Genomic DNA, 27,453 nt, shown 5'->3' with positions numbered 1-27,453 from the left:
CCAATGGAGGAATGAGTTTGAGCGTACCAAGGAACTAGTGACTCCTCAGCCATGGCAAAAAATAGAAACACTTAAGGGATAGGCGACTTACTAGGTCCTTAAGTAAGGGAGGTAGCAGAAGAAGGTCAGGGAAGATGAAGAAGCGTGGGTTGTTGGAGAAAGTCGAAAAAGAGAATCGCCAAAAAGTGAGTTGAGGAAGATGAAGAGTAAAGAAATGAAAAAGATTTAGGGTTTTAGGGCGGTATAAGGATCGTCGTTAAATTGAAACGGCTCGTGATAGGAGAAGCATTGATTTGCTAAGAAGAATGTGATAGGACATTGATAAAGAAGCATGTTAAAGGTTGCTTCAAGAAATAGGAAAAAATGCGACGTGGCGCTCACCCATACAGAGCCATTTATGATGGACAGAATAGATCAAATCATATGCTGAGACGTCATATCTTCGAGCATCTCCAATATTCTCTTTCCGTTGAAGGATCAATTACCAATGAAATAATTTTGAAAAATCGCTTGACTCTCAAGGTATAGTCAAGAGAGAAGAGAAAAGAAAAACATAAAACAATAAGTTAGATGAATAGAACAAACAAACAAAATTGAGACTCGTGTCTAGTCAGTCGGTCATACCTCCTTTGACTAGACTTGAAGAGGAGGCTAGAGTGATATAGGTTATGATAGACCGACCTGTCGAATAAAGTAGAAGTCATGGTCGAGAAAGATAGAAGGGGTATATAGCTTGGTGAATGTATGATTAATAGGATAATGAACGACCAAATAAAAGACTTTTTGCATGCGCTCGGTCAAGTGAAGCCTACCGAGCGTAAAGGTACTTAGTCTTATACAGTTTTTAGTATATTACCGGTCGAGTGAAGGCTGAGCAGGCACCAATGTGCTTACATGTGCTCGACCGGACAAGGCCTGACCGAGCATAAAGTTATTTAGCCTTATAAAGCTTTTAGTATATTATCGGCCGAGTGAAAGTCAAGCGAGCACTAATGTGCTTATATGTGCTCGGCCGGACAAAGCCCAACCGAGCATAAAGGTATTTAGCCTTATAAAACTTTTAGTATATTACTGGCCGAGTAAAGGCCGAGCGAGCACCAATATGCTTACATGTGCTCGGCTGGACAAAGTCCGACCGAGCATAAAGGTATTTGGCCTTATAAAACTTTTAGTATATTATCGGCCGAGTGAAGGCTAAGCGAGCATCAATGTGGTTACATATGCTCGGTTGGACAATGCTCGACCGAGCATAAAGGTATTTAGCCTTATAAAGCTTTTAGTATATTACCGGTCGAGTGAAGGCCGAGCGAGCACCAATGTGCTTACATATGCTCGGCCGGATAAAGCTCGACCGAGCATAAAGGTATTTAGCCTTATAAAGCTTTTAGTATATTACCGGCCGAGTGAAGACCGAGCGAGTACCATGTTGGGTTTTTCGGGCCGCGAAAACCTCTTTTTCGCGTCGCGGAAACCCCGAATCACCCTAGCCAACGGATCTCGTGCGAAGAAAAAATCGAAAACATATGAGTACGAGTTACAAAACTTCTAGATCTACATGATGAAGATCTTTACCCTTGTTGCGTGCCCTTTTTGCGTATCCCGCTCGTCCTTGGTACGCCGGATCTCGAAGTTGTCAATGTAGACAACTCTCTACACGTATCCACACGAACACACTAGGTGGAGGTGACCAAAAACCAAGGTGTGCTAGCACCTATGTGGTTCGGCCAAGGAAGGAGGAGAGGGAGAGCTAGAGAGGAAGAAGGAAGAAAATGCACACTTGAATGAAAAATTGAATTCTCATTCAAACAAAAGTGGCCGGCCACTCTCCATTGTGTAACTCCCAAAATTGCATTAAGTGCAATTAATGTGAAGCTATTAAAGAAAATGGCTTTGTAACTTCCATGAGGTGGCACCTATGATGATGTGGAGTAACATCATTGGTCCATATCAATGCCAACTCACCAATGAGGTGGCATAAAGTCAAGTCAAACTTGACTTTTAATCTTCCTCTCAAGTCAAGTCAAACTTGACCAAATCTCTTCCATGGTTGATCGAATCCAACCATTTGATTCAAGCCAACTTAATATAATGAATCTAATTCATTTAATTAAATTGATTCAATGAGTCAAAATCTAAATTAGACTCATTGAACACATGAATCAACTTGAGTCGAACTCAAGTTAGCCCAATTAGGATTACTCTTAATCCAATTTGATTCATCAAATGAATCTAATCCTCTTGGTTCATCATATGAACCTAATCTCCATCTAATTGTCCTAAGTGTGTGACCCTATAGGTTCTTGTAACGTTGGCAATGCCCTAAACCCATTTAGGAGCATAAGTAATGAGCGGTATCTAGCAACACATCATTACTACCCAAGTTACAAGAATGTCGAGATCCGACATCACCTTGTGACTACTAATTGTGACTCCTCACAATATATGACAAGTGTCCTTCTATCCTAGACATCTAGATTGATCAATGTGAGGCATAGACCGTGTCATCCTCTAATCAATCTAAATCTTGAACTCCAAGTAGACTCACTCAATCAAATGAGCTCAATATCTCATATTGACTCATTTGGGCATGGCCATGCACTTCGTGGTCTCACTCTATCAAGAATACCGATGTCTCTCCCGTCATATAGGAGGGATAGATCCCATCTACATCACTCACATCCCTCCGCATAATTTGTTACATACCCAGTAATCGCCTTTATAGTCCACCCAGTTACGGGTGACGTTTGACGAAACTAAAGTACATAACTCCTTATGTAGGGAATCATGGTGACTTCAGGTCTAAAGACTAGTAGTCATACTAATAGTCACATGAGAAAGTATATGACACTCATATAACGATCCATGATACTTTCTCATGGCGGGTCATTCAGTATACATTCTCCAATGCATACCCATGTGTCAACTTGATATCTCTATATCCATGACTTGTGAGATCAAGTCATCGAGTTGACCTACATGCTAGTCTTATTGCATTAACATTGTCCCTGAATGTTAATACTCGACTAGGAATGATTAAGAGTAGTGTTCCCTATATCATCTTACTATCGGTTCAACTAACCGATTGATATAGGTGAGAACCTTCTACTCAAGGACGTTATTATACTTAGTTTATTTGACACCAATACAAGTAAGTATAATAACCAAAAACCAAATGCCTTTATTTATATAGAATATGATACAACAAGTCCAAAATACAATCATCAAATAATTGGCTCTAGGGCTCTAGCTAACATACCAATGTGCGTACATGCGCTCGGCTGGACAAAGCTTGACCGAGCATAAAGATATTTGGCCTTATAAAGCTTTTAGTATATTACTGGCCGAGTAAAGGCCGTGCGAGCACCAATGTGCTTGCATGCGCTCGGCTGGATAAAGTTCGACCAAGCATAAAGACACTTGGTTTTATAAAACTTTTAGTATATTACCGGTCGAGTGAAAATCGAGTGAGCACCAATGTGCTTATATGCGCTTAGCCGAACGAAGCCCGACCGAGCGTAAAGGTGCTCAGTCTTATAAAGCTTATAGTACATTCCCGGCCGGAACATGCTTAACAGAAGATATTCTCATTATATATGCAATCGGCTTGAATGATCGGCTAGAATATGCTTAACAGAGGGTATTTTCATTATATATGCGACCGGCTTGAATGATCGGTCAGAACATGCTTAACAGAGGGTATTCTCATTATATATGCGACCAGCTTGAATAACCGGCCAGAATATGCTTAACAGAAGGTATTCTCATTATATATACGACCAGCTTGAATGACCGGTCGAGATATGTTTAACAGAAGTACATAAGTATGACATCCTGATAAATTTGGCGGGAAATATCTTCTAGAAGCTTCTTCAGTTATAGTGACGTGTTCTTATGCATATTTTATCATGAATATGAGTCACAAACGACAAAAAAGGTACATATGGGGTAAAAAAAAGATTCCTTAAAGGATTATTACATGAAGTCTAGAGGATGACTACATCTTCTAACAAACTCTAACAAATCGGGGACCACCTCATGACTACGAAGGTTATATGAGGTAATAAAAAGGGGGATCTTCTCCGTTGGTAAGGTACGCAAACTATAGCATCTAAAACTCCGCTTCTAAGTACTCTCGTTACTTCCACCTTCGAAAGATGAGAACTGACTTGAACGTCAGAGGGCCTAGCCAGGGATCCCTACCCCAGTTTTAGGTCATTAACGCTTTGTTGGCTCGTCTGTGCACCGTTAAGAAGCTTTTCCAGATCCCCAGGAGTACATCTTCATCAGAAACCATCGTTCATCGGAGTCAGCGCACTAAAAGAGTTCTTCTAACACACACCATTTCGTAGATTTCAGACAGGATCAGTAAAGATGATATTTGTAGAGTTTTTCTTTAAGGTTTCACTAATATGCCATATAAAGACTTGAATGCCTAACCTTCACACTTTCCATTGATTGCGACTTTAATTTTTGTCACTAAAACGTCAACCCCACATTGCTTATGTTGTTTTACCTTCGAAAGATAAAAATACATGCGGGAAAAGAGTAAAGGATAGCAAATGAAGGAAAGGAAAGACAAATAGTATTTCTGTAGTTTATTTCCTTGGAGGTATGGAAACAAGGAAGAAAAAATAGTTATAGAATACCCTCATCTTCTTCTAAATGCAAAGATCAAATGACAAACAGACAAGTGGGAAATTGCTTGAGCATCATGCCGTTGCACAATGGCCCGGGGGGCTAGTTGCAACACTTTTGTAGTTGGGTTAGTTTGAGATAGAGGTAATAGCTAGTGCTTCTAATGACAATTTCTGCAGATTTCGAGGGAAACAAGGTTGATAATTTTTCACCACTTTTTTATTCTATCCAAATTTTCCTCTGCTAAGTGAAGGAAAAAATTCCCCCCTCTTTCATTTTCCTCTCTTCTCCTTTGTTTCTCAAAGAAACACAAATTAAAGGTAACAAGTATTCACCGCCTATGTTAGAAAGAAATATATCATCAAGGAGGATCATCATAACCTAAAGTAGTTATTTCACTATGTAGCTAAAGTAGTAGATGGTTGTAAAATTCCAAATGATGAAAGAATGACTAACGCATTTAGTTGCCAATTCACAATATTGTTTTCATAACAATTTGATATTTTTCATGATTGAATTACTAGAAGGGATAGTACTGATGAAAACTAGTGATACTACTATTCTTTCATCTTTTGGAATGCCTGAATTTGAGAATTAGTTTTTGAATATGTGAATTCTTGTGCTAATCAGCTTGAAGATATTGAACACATCAAAAAATGCTGCATATTTGTTCAGTTTGTCAATTGTTAATCTTTGTCTCACCTTATTTCACCACTTGATTCTTGCTAATGATTGGTTGACAACAGGCCACGGCAGAAGTGTTTGTGTTATGTGCGCACTCCTCGTTGAGTTAGGAGTGGCTGAAAGTTGGAAAGATGCAGAAAAGATGATACGCGAGAAGCGTCCTTTGATTAGAATGAATGCTCATCACAGGAGAAGGTTAGAAGAATGGTCAAAACGCCGCATTGTATCACCAACTAAATAACTGGGAGGTAGTATCAGGCCAAATATAGTTTGATTGAGAGTGAGTGAAGGTACCTCATTTTCCCCCTAAAGTTCTTTAATCTTGTTTACATGATGTTTGATTTATTTGTCTAAATGATGGACTCTGCTGTACCATTTCTTTATGTTTGAGTTCAATTTCATCCCAAGTAGTTGACCAAATAAACTAACAAGTCTGAGTGAATCGATATTTCCAAATAATGTGATTTATACGATTCAACTATTTGATGGCTAAGAATAAACCTAGATAGATATTGTTCAAGAGATCCAACGCAACCGAAGGAAGTGAACTTGCCTATACAAGGTCAAGATTGGACTAGAGAGGAACACATCAAATCTAAGTGAGAAACTAAGTCTCTTTTTTTATCTTCCAAGCAACATTCTTCCTAATTTTAGATGAAGCTTTGACTATCAAATTTGCATACTCTGGAGGTGTTAGTGAGGGTGACCTAGAGAGAATTATACTCATTGGAAGTCCAAGATGTCTCAATAAAAATAATCTTTTATTTGCCATCTTGTTATATTGTGTAACTTGATGGACTGTAAATAGAAGTTCATAAAACACTGTCTTCTTAGCAATTGATTGTATTAGATGTCTTAGATGACAACTAAGACTTGAAGCAATATTATTAAGTCCTTAGAGGGAGTAGCATAAAGACTAGACATTGAAGTTATGGATAGATCAATACAAGCTTTATTTTGCTATGAGATAGCAATAATTGGTAGTCTCACCCCTATAAGTATGGTAATAATGCTTAAACAAGTATGTAATTAGGTTTGTTGTAAATAGTCATTGATATAACTTGTAATAAGTGTTAAGGTTGATGTAAGAGTGACCTAATGGCTAGGAGGAGGGAGGAAATGAGTAACGTTTGACTTGAAAATTCAAATTCTTTCTATTGCAAGGCCAAATGTAAAAAATAAGAAAAAATAAATATTGCACAATGAATTCTTAATTTGAAACCCTCTTGTTTTTTTTACTCCACAACTATGTATTCTTAGAGAGAGTTACCCTTCGAAAAACCTCTGGTTCCTTGCAGGGAAGTGATTTGCAAGAGTGATATATTATATAACACTACCTCAAGTAATCTCCCTTAATGTCGCACAATGAATGTTTTTTTCTTAAGGTTTTAGTATTCACATATGCTTAGTTGGCTTTTTTTCCCTTTACATATAGACCATTAAATACCCTTACCTAGAAGTTGTTAATGAACCTACATTGTTCAAATAAGTAATGCTGCACTATGCTAGTCTTCACTATAGAAATGAGAAAGAAGTTAAGTAATAACCAATTTGATCCAATAACCACTTGGATCAAATTTATACATAGTGGAAATTGTTGGACAAGGATTCTTAATATTGATGTTCCTTTCAATGAGTCATAGTTGTGTCAAATAACAATTAGATGTCCTACTATAATAGACACTAATGCAAGTCCTAAGAATGCCATGATATTGGTAGGTAGTTTCATTGCATTATTAGAGGATACTTAAAATTTATTTACCTAAATTGTTGGAAAAGGATTTTCATGGAAGAAGAGACTTGATGTAATAGTAAAGTTGTCCTGCGACCTGAAGGTCACATATTTGAGTTATGGAAATAACCTCTTACAGAGTAAAATAAGGTTAGGCCGCTCTTCTATCAAAGAATTTAATTTCATAGGTACACTACTACTGTATTTAGGATTTTAGAATGACATGTGCATATGACTCGAGATCTAGCATATAGTTTAAGGAAGGACTAAAATAACTAAGGGTTAATTATCCTATTAATTAATTTGTCTTTAATCAGAGAGATTAATTGCAAAATTAAGGATTAATATAAGAGATTAAAATTTGAAGAATTAAATTATAATTAACTAAGAGTTAATTATAATTTAATCAAAAATTTAAAAAGTCCAACTTAATTTTACAAGAATTTTAGAAATTAATTTAGAGAGAAGATAATTTTTTAAAAGAATTTTAGAAGAGTTGAAAATTTTAAAATGTTCAAAATATTTTATATTTTTAATTGATTGATAAAAAAAAATTAAGAACTTGTTTCTTAATTAATATTTTTCATTAATTGATTGGATCAAATATAATAGTTAGGACTAGGAGATGATTGAGAACCATCTCTATAAATAAGTAAAATTAGATGAGATCTAAACAAGATATTAATCTAATCCCTAACATCCTTTCTCTCTCTTTTGTTATTATATGTTAACCCTTGGTACCATTCTTTGTTTTGATAATTTAGGTGTGCCGATTAATTCTAGAGTTAGACAACTTTCTCCTTGGTTCGTCCACTAAGTAAATTCGGAGTACAACTTAGTAGAAGAAAGGTAGAAGGGATTCATGCTAAATTGTGGGAATCATCTATAAGAAAGGGAAAGCCTCCGCTGCATGCTTTTTGTGTTCCCAAGCAAGGGTTGACTGTAGTCCTACAATTAAGGGTGCAAATGAATTGAGTTGACTCATGAGCTTATTGAGCTGTCTAACAAAAAATTGATTTACATTCAAAATTAGCAAATTTGAGACGAATTCAAACAAGTTTGATAACTTTTTGAACCGAATTTTGAACCTATAATATTTTGTTTAATTGATAATTAAAAAAATAATCAAAAAAATAAAAACAAAACAAAAACTGCATTGTTGCGGACACTATCGGTAGATATGATACTTGATGACTCCTGTGTGACCATGAGCGACATGCTTACGTGGCGTTGCCAACTTGATTTCTTTACATTATTAAATTTCTTTTATTTTCTTTTCCCTTTCGCCCTCTATTCAAAATCCCGTCCTCAACTTTTATTCTCGACTTTTTCAAATCTAAATTTCTCTCATTCTTGCTCCTTCCTTCGTTGTCATCTTTCGCTCCATCTCGCTCCTGCTGACAAGAACAAAGGCGTTACAAGCTAAGCAGTCGCATGCTTGTTCTCGAGTTTGTTGAAAGCTCCCCAAATTGCCACCGCAAATATAGCCGACATTATTTTGCTTAATACACTCCATTCTTGATCGTAAGTCTTTCCACTACATTGTCTGTTTTTCAACTTTGTACAATATTTTTTATTAAGATTTATCCTACAACGTACTGTAGGATCAAAAGAGTGCGATAGAGGGGGGAGGGGGAGAGTGAATATCGTGCTTTTAAAAACTTTTCTTTTACTTTTTTAAATCAATGTCGTGCAGCGGAAATTAAATAACACACTTCGGTTACTTGGTTTGAAGCCTAGGTCGACTCCTACTCCAAGGCCCGCGATCCTTGATCGCATCGTTGGACAATCTACTAAAACTTTTTTTTTCGAAAATCTCGAAGAGAAGCAGATCGTACAATGAAATGAGTAAGATAGTAACAATCTACTATCTTACTTTAGATTAAGTACAAAATAAGATAAATAAATATACCGATTACTTGGATAGAAGATGCAGCTCGATCAGTACTTCTTGGATGGTACAACAGCTTGCTTGATGGATGCGTAGAAGAGTACTAGCATGAACAACAACTTGCGTAGAGATGAACTTAGAACAGATCAGTTTTCGTTACCCAGCCTCAGACCTCGAGCTCACTTTTATAAGAGTCGACGATGTTCGGTCGACAGATCCTTGGGTTCGGTCGACCGAACCAGCTCCTTTCCATTTTCGCTGAGATCTGATGCTGATTCGATCTTCGACATTTAATGACATTAAAGTGTTCGGTCGACTGATACCCTTGTTGAGTCGACCGAACATAGATCCTTCCTTGTTCGCGGAGATCTGGAATTAATGCGCCATTAAGTGATGATTGTTCGGTCGACTGATCCCCTGGTTCGGTTGACCAATCAGTCGCTCTTCCTTCTTTGCTTCTGCTCGATCTAAACTGTGCTAAGTCATCAGGGTTTGGTCGACCGAACCTCTGGTTCGGTCGATCGATCAAGCTTTGATCGGACCCTGTTCTGTTTTGGTCTGAACTAATATCTGCTCTAAGTTGACCTTGTTCGGTCGACCGATCATCGGGTTCGATTGACTGATTAGGCCGAACCTGTAAAACATGTTAGCTAGAGCCCTAGAGCCAATCATTTGATGATTGTATTTTGGACTTGTTGTATCATATTCTATATAAATAAAGACATTTGATTTTTGGTTATTATACTTACTTGTATTGGTGCCAAATAAACTAAGTATAATAACGTCTTTGAGTAGAAGGTTCTTACCTATATCAATCGATTGGTTGAATCGATAGTGAGATGATATAGGGAACACTACTCTTAATCATTCCTACTTGAGTATTAACATTCAGGGACAATTTAATGCAATAAAACTAGCATGTAGGTCAACTCGATGACTTGATCTCACAAGTCATAGATATAGAGATATCAAGTTGACACATGGGTATGCATTAGAGAATGTATACTGAATGACCCGCCATGAGAAAGTATCATGGATCGTTATATGAGTGTCATATACTTTCTCATGTGGCTATTAGTATGACTACTAGTCCTTAGACCTGAAGTCACCATGGTTCCCTACATGAGGAGTTATGTACTTTGGTTTCGTCAAACGTCACCGGTAACTGGGTGGACCATAAAGGCGATTACTGGGTATGTAACAAATTATGCGGAGGGATGTGAGTGATGTAGATGAGATCTATCCCTCCTATATGACGGGAGAGACATCGGTATTCATGATAGAGTGAGACCACGAAGTGCATGGCCATGCCCAAATGAGTCAATATGAGATATTGAGCTCATTTGATTTAGTGAGTCTACTTGGAGTTCAAGATTTAGATTGGTCAGAGGATGACACCATCTATGCCTCACATTGATCAATCTAGATGTCTAGGATAGAAGGATACTTGTCATATTTTGTGAGGAGTCACAATTAGTAGTCACAAGGTGATGTTGGATCTCAACATTCTTGTAACTTGGGTAGCAATGATGTATTGCTAGATACCGCTCATTGCTTATGTTTCTAAAGGAGTTTAGAAACATTGCCAACGTTACAAGAACCTATTGGGTCACACACAAAGAACAAGTGGATGGAGATTAGGTTCATATGATGAACCAATTGGATTAGGTTCATGTGATGCACCAAAGATTGGATTCGGATTAATTCAAATTAGACTTATTGAGTTAAACTCAATTAGATTCAATTGTTAAATGAGTCTAATTTAAATTTGATTCATTGAGTCAATTTATATTAATGAATTGAGATTCATTAAATTAAAATTGACTTGAACCAAATGTTGGTTTTAACTCAACAAGGAAGAGAATTGGTCAATTTTGACTTGACCAAATGGAAGTTGAAACATCAACTTTGACTTGATGTATTGCCACATCTTGAAGGTTGACTCATCCTACAAGGCATGACTAACCTTGCCACATCATCTCCACCTTATAATGGTGTGCCACCTCATGGAGGTTACACATCTTATACCACTTAATGTGGCCGGCCACATTAAATGAGGGGGTTACATTGTGTGGCCGGGCACACTAATGTGAAGAGGGGTTTTTTTTTTTATTTTGTGGCAATAATGTGTGATGAATGCCATCTTCTTCCTTGGGTCTTTTCTTCCTCCTTCTCTTGCTGTTGTCGTGGGTTTCAAGAAATGGAGAAGGTGTGTGAGTTGTGTTCCAAGAGAATAAGGGAAAGTGAAGATCACAAAGGAGGATACTACTAGTGAGTGTATAAGATTCCTTTTTGCTTTCTCTCTTTTAAATCCTACCCGAGAGCCCAAGAAGTGCTAGCACACTTGTGGTGTTCTCTTCTCCATCCTTGAGTGTTAGAGAACACTTCTTGTTCGTGTGGATATCACTAGAGAGTTATCTACGTTGACAACTTCGAGATCCAACGTACCGTTGGACGAGCGGGATTTGCGAGGGCACGCTTCAAAGGTATAACCTTTTCTTCATGTAGATCTAGGAGTAGATCTAAGTTGTAAACTCGTACTCGTAAATTTTGCAATATACACTTTGCACGGATCCAGTGGCCGGGGCTTTCGAGGTTTCCGCGACGTGAAAAAGCGGTTTTCGTGGCCCGAAAAACCCAACAAAACAGTGTTAGATAATAATATTGCAAAACAGATATTAGCACAGTAATAATATATCTAATGCATGAGTAATAATAATAGATAGTTCAACTGTCTTGATCTCAACTTGGAAACCTTCCTGGTTTCTTCAGTTGGATCAGCGACCTTAGGTTGTTCCTTTCAGGAACACGACCTCACTGTTGCTTCTCTAGTTGCTTACCTCAACTTACTTGCCAAACATTGGCCCTCTAGATCTATTTGGACTTTGCATGCTCAGTGTCTGATCGCCTGATCCACTGAGACTTTTCTTGCAATACTACATTAGCAAACAATAATAATAGTAATACAGAATACTATGGTAAACCTAAACTTAGGTTTACCGAGATTCGTTGGTCCGGTCGACCCATCTGATCAACCTTGCTTGGAGTTCACTCCTCCAAGACTTCTCTCTACCTAAGGTTATCTCCCCCTAGGAATTTCACCACCTGGCTTCACTCACCAGAACCTAAGGTTATCACCCCCTATGGTTTTCTCCACCTGACTTCACTCACAAAGACTCGGTATTCGGCTACCCAGAGATCAGGTTCTCCAGACCTATCGAATCCACTTGGCTTCCACGATCTATCGAGATTTCCCTTGCTTCAGTATTCGGCTACCCAGGGATCAGGTCCTCCAGACCTATCGAATCCACCTGGCTTCTACGATCTACTGAGATTTCTCTTTCCTAGCCTACAACTAGGACTTTCCATGCATAACTAAGACTCAGTATTCGGCTACCCAGGGATCAAGTCCTCCAGACCTATTGAATATACCTGGCTTCCACTATCTACCGAGATTTCCCTTGCCTAGCCTACAACTAGGACTTTCCATGATCAAGCTCTATTAAACATACTTAAACATATTTGTCGGACATTAAAACCTTGGAGGTCAATTACACCAACACGTACAAGCCCTAGCTGCTACAACGTGTAGCAACTACTTGGACAGTCCAAACAATATTTTTCTTACCATTTTTTGGTTATATAATTTGTAGAAAATTTTCTAAATATCATTTCTCACATTTTATAACCAATGATAAGTTGTTTCATTTAAAGTTATAATTTCCTCTAATCCTAATATATTATTAGGATTTATGCTACAACATACAAACTTGATGCCTGCTACAACGTGTAGCAGCAACTTGGACATTTAGCTACTATAACGTTTAGTAGCTACTTGGACAGTTAGCTGCTATACGTTGTAACATCTATTTGGACATTTGGCTACTACAACGTGTAGTAGCTACTTGGACAATTAACTACTACACGTTGTAGAAGTTACTTGGATATTTAGCTACTACAAAATATAACAGCTACTTGGACAGGTAGTTGCTATACGTTGTATCAACTACTTAGATATTTAGCTGCTACAACGTGCAGTAGCTACTTTGTAAGTAATTTTATCTTAAGTTATAATTTCCTCTAATCATAATATATTATTTATGCATGATTCTAGATGATTTATTTAATTAATATAGGGGAAAATATATATAGTTTTTATTGAGCGTCAGCCGGGTGGTTATGACACCTGGATAGAAACATCTACACAAATTAATCATTTTAAGGACATTATACACCTGTCCTTCGAGAGTAAAGAGGATGCAATAAGAGCTTTTGAAGCACACTTTAATAAAAATCTAGCACTTACCTCCATTACATCGAGAGTCGTTTCAATTTAAGTCATAATTCCCACAATTGAGGGGACTTGCCAATTTAAGTTATTTTAATTTCCCACAATTGATTTAATGGTAAGTCATTTCAATTTAAGTTCTAATTCCCTATAATTCTAATATATTATTAGGATTTATGCTACAATATAAAATCCCTAGCTACTACAACGTGTAGCAGCTACTTGGACAGTTAATTGTTATACGTTATAGTAGCTACTTCGACAACTATTTGCTACACGTTATAGCAGCTATTTGAACAGTCCAAACAATATTTTCTTATCATTTTTTGGTTATATAATTTGCAAGAAACTTGCCAAACATCATTTCTCATAATTCATTCGATGGTAAGTCATTTCAATTTAAGTTGTAATTCCCTCTATCCTAATATATATTATTATGATTTATGCTATAACGTACAAGTCTACAATGTGTAGCAGCTACTTGAACATTTAGCTGTTACAACATGTAACAACTACTTGGACATTTAGTTGCTACACATTGTAACAACTACTTGGACATTTAGTTGCTATAACATGTAGCAGCTGTTGGTGCAGTTAGCACAAATGGTCAAACTTAGATTTTGATAAATGATAAATAGATTAAAGTTAGATGTTGTGTTGTCTAACTTCTTTATCGAGTGTGTAAGAATTGATGGGTCTAGAGGACCTGACACTAGGTTGAAGCCCAATTAGGTCTGAGGACCTGATAACTGACATGAAATCTAGATAGGTCAAGGACTGACCCGATATCTAATAGGAAGTCTAGCTGAGTCTGCGGGACTAGACAACTAGCTGAAGTGCAGTTGGGTCTACGAACCTGACAACTAGTGAAAAGTTCTAGTGGGTCAAAAGGCAAGTCAAGTTACTGCTAATGGTAAGTGAAGATAAGTCACTAGGAGAGAGTGATCTAGTGAGGGCGAGTCCCGGTGGGACTTTAGGTGCGGTCCAACTTAGAACTATTTCGGATGTCTAAGTAGAGATCTTGACTAGATCTTGGTCAAGCTCTTCCTTGTACTCGATTCCTTTTTTCGATGGTTTCGGAAAAGATTTTTAGTAGATTGCCCATCGATATGATCCGAAAGATCATGGTCATGGGTCTTAGAGTAGGAGCCAACGAAGGCTTCAAACCAAGTAACTTCTTGTGTTAGCTTGTTTTTATTATTTCCATTTTCTGCTGTACTTTATCTTAAAAAGAAAAGATTTTTTTTAAAATACACGTGATTCACCCCCTCTCTCATGTGCACCAATCCTATAATAGCTACTTGGATAGTTAGCTGCTGCAAGTTGTAGCAGCTACTTGGACATTTAGTTGCTATAGCGTGTAGTAACTACTTGGACAGTTAGCTGCTACATGTTGTAGCAACCACTTAGACATTTAGTTGCTATAACATGTAGCAGCTACTCGGACAGTTAGCTGCTACATGTTGTAGCAGCTACTTGGTCATTTAGCTGCTACAACATGTAACAACTACTTGGACAGGTAACTGCTACATGTTGTAGCTGCTACTTGGACATTTAGCTGCTACAATGTATAATAGCTATTTGGACATTTAGCTTCGACAATGTGTAGCAGCTACTTGATAAGTCATTTCATTTTAAGTTGTAATTTCTTCTAATCCTAATATATTGTCTATATGTGATTCTAAATGATCTATTTAATTAATATAGGGAAAAATATATGTTATCTTTATTGGGCATTAGTCGAGTATTTATGACACCTGGATAGAAGCATCTACACAAGTTAATTATTTTAAGGGCGTGCTATACACCAGTTCTTCGAGAGTAAAGAGGATGCAATAAGAGCTTTGAAGCACACTTTGATAAAAAATCTAGCACTTACCTCCTTTACATCGAGAGGAAAATAAAGTTCGTATGCATCCTTCAATTGGCTCACTACTTGATCCCTCTTTTGTTGCAAGGTTGCCGATAGTTTAGAAGGGAGGGTGGCCGAAGAGTCTTCCCAATACCCCAAAAAAGAGGAAGATGTCAATTTATTAGCTAGTATCATGGGACCATGAGAAGGTGTTGTTTTCTTAGTTCCCAAAGGAGAAGTCATTATTTGAAATTGAAGGGTTTAGGATAACGAAGGGTAAAGGGTTTAGGATGACATCTTTATAATAGTGTGATGTCATCAATTCTAGATGTAAAGTACGAGGAGTGGTGAAATTTATTTCAGGGAGTTAAAACATCATTTTTAGATATCACATTAAATGGAATGGGAGGAGTTGGTGAAATTTAATAATTATAATCAAGATGATGTTGTAAAAGTTATAGGTTCGTAACTACTATAACACAAACTTCATGTTGTAGCTGCTATACATTGTAGCAGTAACTATGCAGTTGCTGCTATAACGTGTAGTAGATTAAAATTTCTCAAAATAAAAGATTATACAACCCATTATAAGAACAGATTGTTGCATATATTTTTTTATTAGTAGTTAGGGCTTGTTATCTTTGCTTTTAATAAATTTTAAGCTGTGACACATTGTACCAGCTTTTGCATAGTAGATGCACGGTAGGATTTAAGGGTCGACGATTAGTTATCCTTGTCTTTACTCTCTATCTTACATTTTCACAAGTTTTGAGGAGTTGTAGTGAGTCTTTTGATGACGCTTTTTATAGTCTCGAAAAGACACTTCAATTTGAGTTGTCTTTATCAAAAGTTAATGTTGTTAGAACTAACTTTTTCTATAAATCATCTATCAACCTAACCCACTCTTTCACGTTGCCTAGCCCTTCTTCCTCTTATACAGTGGTTTTAGTATAACTCTTTAAGGATCATGTCTTACTTTAGCAAGAAGACGAAATCCACTAGGGTGGTGTTAAAAACCCCCCTATCGATGAGGATTCAAGCTCTATGTCTTCTGTCTTTGAAAGACCATCTCTATTAGTAAACTCGTCTGCTTCTTAGTATGTATTATCCTTCTATTATACCTTTCTTTCCTTATGAATTTATGTATTGTATAAATTTATTCAAAAAAGTATCTTAGTCAAGCCCTAGATAATCATATAACTCATGTATATATTAAGATTCTCATAGAACAACGAAACTAGGCGAGGAAGGAGTTGGATGTTGCCCTTTTATGAGAGAAAAAGAATCAAACTGAACTTGTGTAGCTATGACAATAATTGTCCCAAGTTAATGTAGCATTAGAGGATGTTATAAATCAAATGACTGAGTGAAACATCTTTCTTTGTGAAGTTCAATGATCCTGTCATTCTTTAGCAGGAAGAACTCCTTATCGATGCTGCCCTTTTACAAGAGAAAAAAAATCAAAGTTAATTTGTGCAACTGAAATGACAACTGTCCTAAGTTAATATAGCATTAGAGGATGCTATAAATCGAATGACTGAAGTCTAGTTATAGCCTTTTCTACATTTTAGTGTTTGTATTAACTTTTTGACTTAAGATCTTATTTGTCCTATGTTATTATCTTTGTTTATGATATTAATATTATTCCTTTTAGGTATCTAACCCAACAAAAGCCTTCAACTCTTTCTTTGTTTACGCTCAACAAGGCGTTACTCTACATTTTTAAATAATAATAGATCATATCAATCTTAGCTTTTTTATCTAGTTCAAATCAAGTAGTTGTTACACGTTGTAATAGCTACTGTTATAATATACTGCTACACGTTGTAGTAGCTAGTATCCCTAAAGATCATTTTAACTTCGTCAAAATTACTTTAAAATTAATGTACACAGTTTCTCCTAGCCTCCTACATGTGTAATAACATTTTTTGATATTTTAAACAACTTGGTAAAACATTATTTAAAAACATTTAAATTAGTCAAATATTTAACATGTCGCAGCTATTGCTGCATGTTGTAGCAGCTATTGCAACACGTTATAGCAACTACTGTAGCACATTATAGCAGCTACTACAACACGTTGTAGCAGCTTGTCGACAGTAGCTGCTACAATGTATAGCAGCTTCTCAATAGTAGCTGCTACAATGTGTAGTAGCTACTCCTGATTAGCTGCTACACATTGTAGCAGCTACTCTTGAGAAACTAGATGTTGTAGCATCTTCTTCTGATGCAGCTAACAAGTCCTAAACTCTAATAATAATTTGATTTGAAACATAATGAATTTATGGAAACTCATCAATTAATTAATAGTGACCTACCTAATTTGGTTGATTGATCGAATGACTACTCATAACTATCATAAGCCATATAACCACTTATACCTGTCATAAACCATAGTGTTGATGCAGGATGCACTAGAATCAAACCTGAGTTTTGATATTGTCAAAGGTTCAAGTTAAGTCTTGTTGTGATCTAATAAATTGACTAAGTGTGTAGGCTATTTACTCAATTGGGAAAGTCCTAGTTGCGCTAGGCAGGGAAGACTTAGTAGATCCTAGAAGCCAGGCAGAAAGTCCAAGTGGGTCGAGAGGACCCGACACTTGGTAGGGAAGCTTGATAGTTTTAGAGGACTGAAGATCGAGGGAAAGTCCTGGCGGGTTGATCCGATGCTAAGCGACAAAGTCTAAATAGGTCTGGAGGACCAATGTTTGACAAGTAGGTTGAGGTAAGTAACTGGAGAAGAGCGACAGTGAGGATGTGTTCCCGGAAGGAACAAACTCTAGGTCGGTGATCCAACTAAAGAAACTGGGAAGGTTTTCAAGTTGAGATCAAGACAATCTTACTATCTATTACTACCCATGCATCTTACTATTATTCATATATTACTGTACTAACTCTGTTTTGCAGGAGCTTTCGTTCTAACTCTATTTTGTAGGAACCAAAGTTTATCGGTCGACCAAACACCAGGATCAATCGATCGAACCAAGTTAATTCAGACCAGAGATCAGTCGAAGTGAAGTTTTCTAAAGTGACTGATCAATCGACCGAACCCAGGGATCGACCAACCGAACCATGCAGACGTGGCACAGATTAGATCAATCAGAAGCAGAGATGGAATGTAGCCTGATTGGTCGATCGAACACAGGCATCGGTCGACCGAACGATCATCAAATTAAAGGCACATTAATGAAGAATCTTGGCAAACAGGGAAGGTTCACTGTTCAGTCGACCGAACAAGGTGATCAGTCGATCGAACCATTAAAGCTCATTAAATGTGTGAAGATCGGATCTCAGTAAAGAAGGAAGAGAGCGTGATCAGTCGACCGATAGGAGGTTCAGTCGACCGAATTGATCAGTCGACTGATGGGTTTATCAGTTGACCAAACGATGCTTATAAAAGGGGAGCTCGAGGTCTGAGGTAGTGTATCTGTTTTCAGTTCATCTCTGTGCAAAGCTACTATTTGTGCTACTACTCTATTACTCATCTTCAAGAAAGCTGCTGCTCCATCCAAGAAGTACCGACCGAGCTCCATCTTCTATCTAGTGTCAGTATATTTTTATTTAGCACATGCTTTGTACTTAATTTCAAGTAAGATTGTAGGTTATTACTATCTTACACATTTCATTGTACAAATTGCTTTTTTTATGGAGATTTTGGAAAGAAGAGTTTTAGTGAATTGCCCAATGATATAATCAAGGATCGTGTATCTTAGAGTAAGAGTCGACCTATGCTCCAAACCAAGTAATCGAAATGAGTCTTTTATTTTCCATTGCACTACTCGTGTTTTAAACGCTTCAAAAGAAAAGTTTTAAAAAAGTGATATTCATCCCCCTCTATCACATCTTTCGATCCTTCAATTGGTATCAGAACCTAGTAGCTATGAAATTATTTAACTATTTTTTGAGTAATTTTAAAAACTTTTTTAGAAAGGTGTTTTCCTTAATTCTCAAGTAATGCTTTTTATTCTTTATCCCGCATTGCTAATCCCAATACGAGAGTCTTGAAAATTTTCTCCTTTTTTATTCTTTAATAACAAAGATGTCAAACTCCTACCAAGAAGGGTACAACACTATTTGCCCTCTATTATTCAAAGGGAAGAATTTCAGCTACTGGAAGAATAGAATGGAGTGCTACCTCAAGTCCGACATTGAGCTTTGGCTCACCATATTGAAAGGATACACTCCTCTGATGGTTGATGGAAAGATGATAGAACCAGAAGATTGGACTCCCCCGATGATCAAGAAGACGCAACTAAACTACAAAGCAATCAATACAATGCAGTGCGATCTGACCATGGAAGAACTAAACTGAGTTGGGTCCTACAAAAATGCAAAAGAACTCTGAGATCATCTAGTAAAGTTGCACGAAAGAACCAATGAATCTAAGGTAAATAAAAGATATTTACTTTTAAATAATTTATTTAATATTAAAATGCTTCCCGGAGAGATGACCATGCAACTATATGCTCGACTGAAAGATATTCTCAACGGCCTACATCTAATCGGACACAACCTAGAGAATCACGACACGATAAGGTACGCACTAAACGCTTTCCCGAGAAATGCTTTGTGGGCATCAACAGTAGATGCATACAAAGTTTCAAGGGATCTTTCAATTCTTAAATTAGATAAACTTTTTTGTGAATTAGAACTACATGAACAGTCTAACTTAAGTCAAGTCGAGAAAGGGATTACCTTGTATGCAGGATCAAGCAAAGAAATGAGGACCAAAACCAAGGATGAACCAAAAAGTGAGTCTAACTTAGACTCAACCAATGAAGAGGAGCTGGTTAACATGGTCCGAAAACTACTAATAAGAAAGAAGTTCAAAAAGAGATCCAAGTAGACACCAATCAACCAGATGCAAAACAAATCAGAAATAATTTGTTACGGATGCAACAAGAAGGGGCATTTTAAACACGAATGCCCAAATCGGAAGGAGGAAATACCAAAATCAACAAGAAGAAAGAAGACCCTCCAAGCGACATGGGACGAGTCATCGTCCAAGGAGTCCAATGCAGAAGAGCCAAAGCACTCGAGTCATCTTGCCCTAATGGCAAGAAATGAAGATTCCGAGTTTGAGGAAGAGTATGAGTCCGAGACCGACACCGAGTCTGAAAGATGCCACGGATCTGTATCCATTTCCGAATGTCCCAATATGGTAACCTTTTATTCAAAGTCAAATTTACTTAAAGTAGTTAAATGTTTGTTTAAAAAATTATCAAAATATGAAAAATAAAATAACTTTCTACTTAAGGAAATAGACCACCTTAAGGAGCAAGTTAACTTGAGTAACTCGACTAGCCAAGTTCAAGTCAAAACTTCAACTCAAGTTGCGAAACTTGAGGAAGAAAATTCCAACTTGAAAAGTCAAGTCAAGCGACTCAAGAAAATGTTAGAAAAGTTTGAATTGGGATCCAAGTGTCTAAATATAGTACTTAGGTCGCAACGAGCCATGTATAATAAATCAAGACTTGGTTATAACTCAAACAAAACCAACAAACCATATCTATCTCTAATTAGTCAAAATGTTAGAAATCAAGTCCAAGCATGAATCCCTAAAAAATATTTAACCAAACCAATCAAATCAAATCATTATTTGATCCCTAAAGTCAAATTCACTACTTAGATAGACCATATCTAAATTATGACTCATGGGGAGTAAATAGAAAAATAATTTAACCAACTTTGCATGATTAGGATTACGTTTACTTTTCTACTTAGTTTAGAATGGTTAGTTAAAAAGGTTTACTAAACCCTAATAACATAGCATCAGAATGGATTGGGATGATAATACGCCAAGGAAGCTTTATCAAAGGCATATATAGGTTGAATCTTGTGTATTCTACCTGGTACACTAGACTTAGTGGATCTGGTTGAAGCTATCCCAGTAAAACATGGGCTAGTTAGACCAAAAGCTAGTATTAAGTTTTTTAGGCGGGACTAATTTGGAAAGTATTCACAAAGTGGTCCACCGTTGATATACAAAAAGGTCATATGTCTCACCACTGACTGAAACTATCTTTAGGAAGTTTGTTTGATTAACCCAAAACTAAGTTTGAATTTAACATGGGTTAAATAACCTTTTTGATAAGTTTTAAATTAATTAAACCTAATCAAAATATTAATTCTATGTTTAATCTAAATTAATTAACACTTTTACTTTAAAAAAAACTTAATTAAAATTATTTTAAAAACTTAATTAAAATTATTCTAAAACTTAATTAAAATTATTTTTTTAAAAAAACTTAATTAAAATTATTTTTTTAAAAAAACTTAATTAAAATTATTTTAAAAACTTAATTAAAATTATTTTAAAAAATTAATTTTAATTTTTTTAAAAATATAATTAAAATTATTTTAAAACTTAATTAAAATTATTTCAAAAAAAACTTAATTAAAATTATTTTTAAAACTTAATTAAAATTATTTTTTAAAAAAACTTAATTAAAATTATTTAAAAATTTTTAATTAAAATTATTTTAAAACTTAATTAAAAATTAATTTAAAAGCTGAAAATTAATTGAAACTAAAATTAACTAAATTGAAACTTAATTATTAATAAACTTAAACTTAACCTAATTCTTAAATTAATAAACTTAACTATAAATTAATAAACTTAACATAAAATAAAATAAACTTTAATTTTAATTATTAATTCAAACTTAACTTAAATTATTTAAACTTAACTTAGAAAATAAATTAAACTTATAAAAACAAAATATAAACTTAAAAAATTAAACTAAAATTATTAAATAAAAATTAAAATTACTAAACTTATTAACTTGAAAAATTAAACTAAGATTCTCAACTTAAAATTTCCATTAACCAAACTTTGATCTAACTCGTACATTTTGTATAAGAACCCAAAGATCTGGACAAATAGATTTTGGAAAGTGACTGCTCCAGACACATGACTGAGGATCAACATAAATTTACTAGTATGAAGTTCAAAAATTTAGCTTCAGTTCCCTTTGGAAACAATGACAAATTAAAGGTAATTAGTACAGAAAAAATTCAATTACAATCAAGTATATCAATTAAAAAGTGTTGCTTATTGAATATTTTTATTATAATTTACTTAGTATAAGTCAATTATGCAACTCTGGATTTAAAGTAAAATTCTTTTCTTCTGAATGTCAAATAAGTTACATAAACTCACCCAATATATTATTGAAAGGATTTAGAGATAAAAATATTTATTCAATAAATCTACCAAATACCTCACACAATTATCTTTTGACACAACATGAAGAAACATGGTTGTGGTATAGGAGACTAGCTCACACCCATGTTAGAAATTTACTTAAATTAAACAGAATTGGTTTAGTTAGAAATTTGCCTAAATTAGGAATCCCTGAAAATAAAATATGTAATCCTTGTTAATAAGAAAAACAAATTTAATCAACTCATAAATCAATTAATTAAAACAGAACTAATAAAATACTTGAATTATTACATTTAGATTTATTCTATTCCCATGGAATTAAATCACTAAATGATTAAGTCTTTACTGCTTAGTTATAATAGATGATTAGTCCAAATATACTTTGGTGAAATTCTTAACTCATAAATATGAAACTTTTGAAATATTTAGTAATTTCTATAAATAAATAGAAAATGACAAAGAAATAAAAATAAAGAAAATTAGAATTGATAATGGAGGTGAATTTAAAAATTAAAATTTTTTAAACTTTTGTCTAGAAAATGGTTATCATCATGACTTTACTTGTCCTAAGACCCCATGTTACGTCCCGAGGGTAATGTTGTTCAATGAAAATTTGACAGCACCTCTCTTGTAGCAGTGACAAATGAAACATGTATACAATTGCCACAAGGCTACTCACAAGCCATCAACAGTCCACATGGCTAGAATATACATAATCACGCTGGTCCTATCTGAAATCTGCGAGGTTGTGCGCTAGCTTCGGTGAACGGTAGTTTCTGATGAAGACAAACTTTTGAAGATCCAGAAGAGCTCCTCAACGATCCTAAGCACAGTGAGACAAGCCAACAAAGTGTTAGCGACCTAATACTTGTAAGCCCCTCTATAGTTCAGGGATACAAATAGTGGTGGATTCACAACTCTTTGTGATTCAAGACTAAACTTGTCCTTTATATGGGCATACCGTTAACATCCCCATCCTATAATCAACTTCTTGATTATAGGATGTCAAAACTAATTCTGATTAGCACCCAATGAATCATGGTAAGAGCATCTAGTAGCACCGCCCCATGACTCCCTAGGTATCACTGAATAGTGCCTACAAGAACTAGTCGATTATGGTTAACATATAATCCGGTCCCTTTGTCTCATATATCATAGTCATATCTATAATCATTGGTACGTCGAGGGTTGTATATTGATTCGACAACCATATGATGTATCTTATAGTGACATCGCATGTGCAACTAGGAAATTCCTTTCCTAAAACACATCTTACAACTTTGATCAAAGACTTTATACACTATAGAATAATACATTACATAGGATATCACACCAGTGAGTGTATGGTGAATCCCCGACTACAATGCACTGACTCTAATACCACTTGGAAAGTCTGTGTGAGGGTTGTTCGATCAACTCATCGTATAAGCATCCATCTATATACTTGAACATCTCTATGTCCTTACCAATGAAACATGGCACGCTACATCATAAATGCTAGTCTCTAACTAGGGAGACCTTTTATCCTTATTTATTAGGTAGCCCAATTCACTAGGAATATGTTTAGAATATCTAGTGAATATTGATGTATTTCATGATGATCATCATATGTACCAACACATCATATTCAAGAACTTTATCTATGCATCTAGCATGAGTATAAAGATAAAGTAAATGTCATATTGAATTGAATTATATTAAAATAAAAAATATTTATTTGCAAGAGTCAATAAAATCCTAACCAAAAGTTATCTTGCAGGGCACCTACTCTAACATTAGGGTGGATTAGGGATATACTACGATGATAGTAACTGCTCATTCTGCTCAAAAGTTTACTGAGGTTGAAAGTTATAAGTTTGATGATCACCCCAGTTATAGCTATTAGGACCTAAAAATTGATCATATATGTCTTAATCACCCCTGGGTGAGTCTCTACCGAAAAATTTCGACAGCATCCCCCCTGTACCGGTGACAATCTGAACCTTACATACATGCAAAATACATCAGCCACATTCGGCTGGAATATGTGTGCACAAAGAAACACAACCACACAGTTAATATTCACAGCCTACCCGGCTGGAATAAAAGAAATGAAAACAACCATACAACTAATATGTAGCCCACACGGCTATATCAAAAAACACAACGGAAAGTCGAAGAGGAAACCCACAAATACAAAAGTCCACAAAAACACATCACAGATATGAAGTCCATAGTACAAGTATCAAAACATAATCAGTACTCAAAATACAATGAATAAGAAATGTGGATAAGGAGAAACAAAACCAAAACTCATCCCTCGGATATGACATGGAAAATGGGACCGGTTGGCAATATGCTCCAAGCATCTCCATATCATCTATCTACTACCTGAAAATCAAAATGGTATAGACGGGGTGGTGAGTACAGGTAACTCAGCGGGTAATGGACAGAATAAAGCATGGTTTGCATAATAAAGTAGGAATCAAGAATACAGTCTCCATAAGTAAAGAATAGAATCATGCTGTCAAAAGTATAGTACATCTAACTATATCTAATACAACAATGGTATATGAATGAACCTGACATAATAAATGCACATAACATAAATGTACATACTCGAAAAGAACCAATACCATGATACCATGATCTGAAACTCACCGAGTCAACAACATACTCCTGACACCTGTGCAATACATATACGACTGCAAATATATGTAAAGTAAATGACATGTATGCGGCATGGCATCCATATGCAGCATACATAGCTCAAACAAGTGCAACATCACATAATCACATGCAACTAATAGCTACTAGTCATGTATGCAAATGTACCTCCATAGATGCACCGCGCATCATATGCAAAAATGCGCATGCATGACGTATGGTCACCCCCGACACCTCTCCAGACACCACGGCCCCGGTATGGCCGAGAGGCTTGGGTCCGTGACAAACCGTACAAGCCTCACGCACGTAACCGCTATAAAGCGACTGAGACTACGGTACACTATGTAGTTATCTAACTACATAGTTAAGAGTCCCTGACCGCTCACAACCCAAGCCCTCTGACTACTGTACCCTCAAGACCCACTGCTCCAGAGTGGTCGAGGCTGACAGAGTAACAATACTGAGCAGCTGAGTAAGCGTGACAGGACTAGCTCCACTCCTAACTACCACTCTCCAACAGTGGCAGAAAGGACAGCTACACACAACTGACGACCCTCTCAACCACAAGGGAGACTATAGTCGTTAGTATGCAATGAATGATGAACATGATGTGAATAATCACAATATAGATACCAACATCAATCATGCAACCTCAGAAACCACCTCCTAATCATAACAAACATATAAGCACACAACCCAATACAAGATGGTCAATCACTATGCAACCCCAACAACCACATACCCATCACATATACACCAACTCAATAATATGCATGATCAACATGTAACCCGAATAAACCAGACATCCCTATGATACAAACTCTACATGTACATATGTACAGAGTCTAGATATCAAACGTCAAGACTGTAATGAATTAACCAAGATTATATCAAGGGTCCAACAAAAGTGACAAGCAGGAAAAATAGCAATAAACAGATTTAAGGAATGCAACCTAAATATCCAAATATAACCATGCTTTATAGTTCAAAGAACTAAATAGGAGATAAGAAAGGAATACCCGCCTCAATATATCCCGTATCGACAGAACCACCCACGTCACGTAGAATGTCGCCAATCAAGGTCCTGTATCACATATACAATTTCATGTAACTATATATGTGTACTCTACAAATAGATGAATTAATTTACAAGTAACTAGCCAACTTTCAAGCAATAGCTGACCACGATTCCTACTCCTTTCTACTGGTAAGTGTAGATTAAATTTCAACTTAGCTTACCCATCCAAAAATCAAATTCCCATTACCGATCTTAGTTATCACTAATCCTTTCTATATCACCTAACAAGAAATGAACCTAAACATCATGGAAATCCATTTCAGATTTAGGATAATCCACACTTACAATCCTTAATTATTGAGATAGCACAACAGAACATAATCCTACAACAGTTGGGTTAATTTAATCACTGCTAATTAGTCTTTTTCAATACCATCTACAAAAATTCCAGTAACCATAGTACACTCAAAGCATTCCACCACTGAACAACACAATTCACAACTCCTATTGATTCCATCATTGATCTAGCCAAGTAATTCACTGAACTCACTGCAACTGAGGTTAGATCAAGAGAGTAGAACAAGAACTAACAGTGTATCAATTTCCTACAAGCAGTAAACTACACTTTGCATCTTTACTGATCGGATCAAAAGAAAGAACAGTAAAGATTAGAGGATCTGTTCACCACTACAAACTGGTAAGAATAGTTGATCCCGTTACCTCTTCCCCCTTCTATCACCGGAGATGATCGCAGCTTCGATGGAGGAAAGAAATCCCTAACAGAACTGTGGTGGCTGGAAATCAAAACACCGATCTCTGCTTCCCAAAGAAAACCACCCGAATCAACACTAGAAAAGGATCAAGGTTCGAATTCAAAACCAAAACCAAACCCTTACCTCCAAGATCGACGTTAGGGCAACGACTTGTTCCTGCCGACGAACAGGGACAGAGATCGGGAAGGAACAGTGGTTGTTACCTCCTCCAAACAATCGATGCTGGCCTGATCCAACGCCGATGCCCTTGGTTCCCTCCCGACAGCCGGCGAAATCCACCAATCAAGATCCGTCGCCGTTGTTCACCGAGATCAGAGAAGAGAGGAAGGGATCGGGGAGAAAGAGGGTTCGGCTGTAACTAACCTCTCTCCCTCTCAACGCTCCAAGGTCTGCTCCTCGCCGGCGCCACCGAGAGAAGGGAAGACGAAGGTAGCCGATCGTCGATGCAGGCGTCGGCGTCGGCGTCGGCGTCGGCGTCGGCGTCGGGGAGTTCGCGCGAGAGAGAAGAGAATCTGTTCGGGTCGGGCTACTGTGCGCGAGGGAGAAGAAATATAAGAAGAAGGAAAACGGGCTATCGGGTTCAAGTGAGTGAGGAACCCTTATTAACATGGTTCACCTGGGTTTAAGGAAATTAAACCCTAGATAACTCCTCAATTAAAACTCTCACACACGTATTTCTAAACAGACCTCTACTCCTAACCCCGCATCACACAACCTCCGAAAAAATCAAGAAAAATTTCTAAAACTTCCTAAAATTTTCATAAGG

General features: G+C 36.4%; 1 protein-coding gene and 1 long non-coding RNA gene across 2 annotated transcripts in view; one reads left to right on the top strand and one right to left on the bottom strand.

Moving 5' to 3' along the window:
• LOC121969790 (uncharacterized protein YnbD-like) overlaps positions 1-5,731 on the top strand; it is a 73,391-nt gene extending 67,660 nt beyond the window's left edge. The window contains exon 3 of the mRNA XM_042520038.1: positions 5,382-5,731. Coding sequence (XP_042375972.1) covers positions 5,382-5,560 — 179 coding nt within the window. The 3' untranslated portion in view covers positions 5,561-5,731. The remainder of the gene's footprint in view (positions 1-5,381) is intronic.
• Positions 5,732-24,359: 18,628 nt separating this feature from the next.
• On the bottom strand, positions 24,360-27,232 carry LOC121973243. Its single transcript, XR_006109442.1, has 4 exons — positions 26,811-27,232; positions 26,635-26,730; positions 25,916-25,980; positions 24,360-24,620 (listed from the first exon to the last, which is right to left on the bottom strand). It is a non-coding gene; the product is annotated as an uncharacterized LOC121973243 (long non-coding RNA).
• Positions 27,233-27,453: the final 221 nt, after the last annotated feature.

Source organism: Zingiber officinale, chromosome 4A, assembly GCF_018446385.1.
Source record: "Zingiber officinale cultivar Zhangliang chromosome 4A, Zo_v1.1, whole genome shotgun sequence".
In the NCBI taxonomy this organism is placed as follows: Eukaryota; Viridiplantae; Streptophyta; class Magnoliopsida; order Zingiberales; family Zingiberaceae; genus Zingiber; species Zingiber officinale.
Note: the sequence above shows the minus strand (reverse complement) of the source record. Positions and strands in the feature narration are given on the sequence as shown.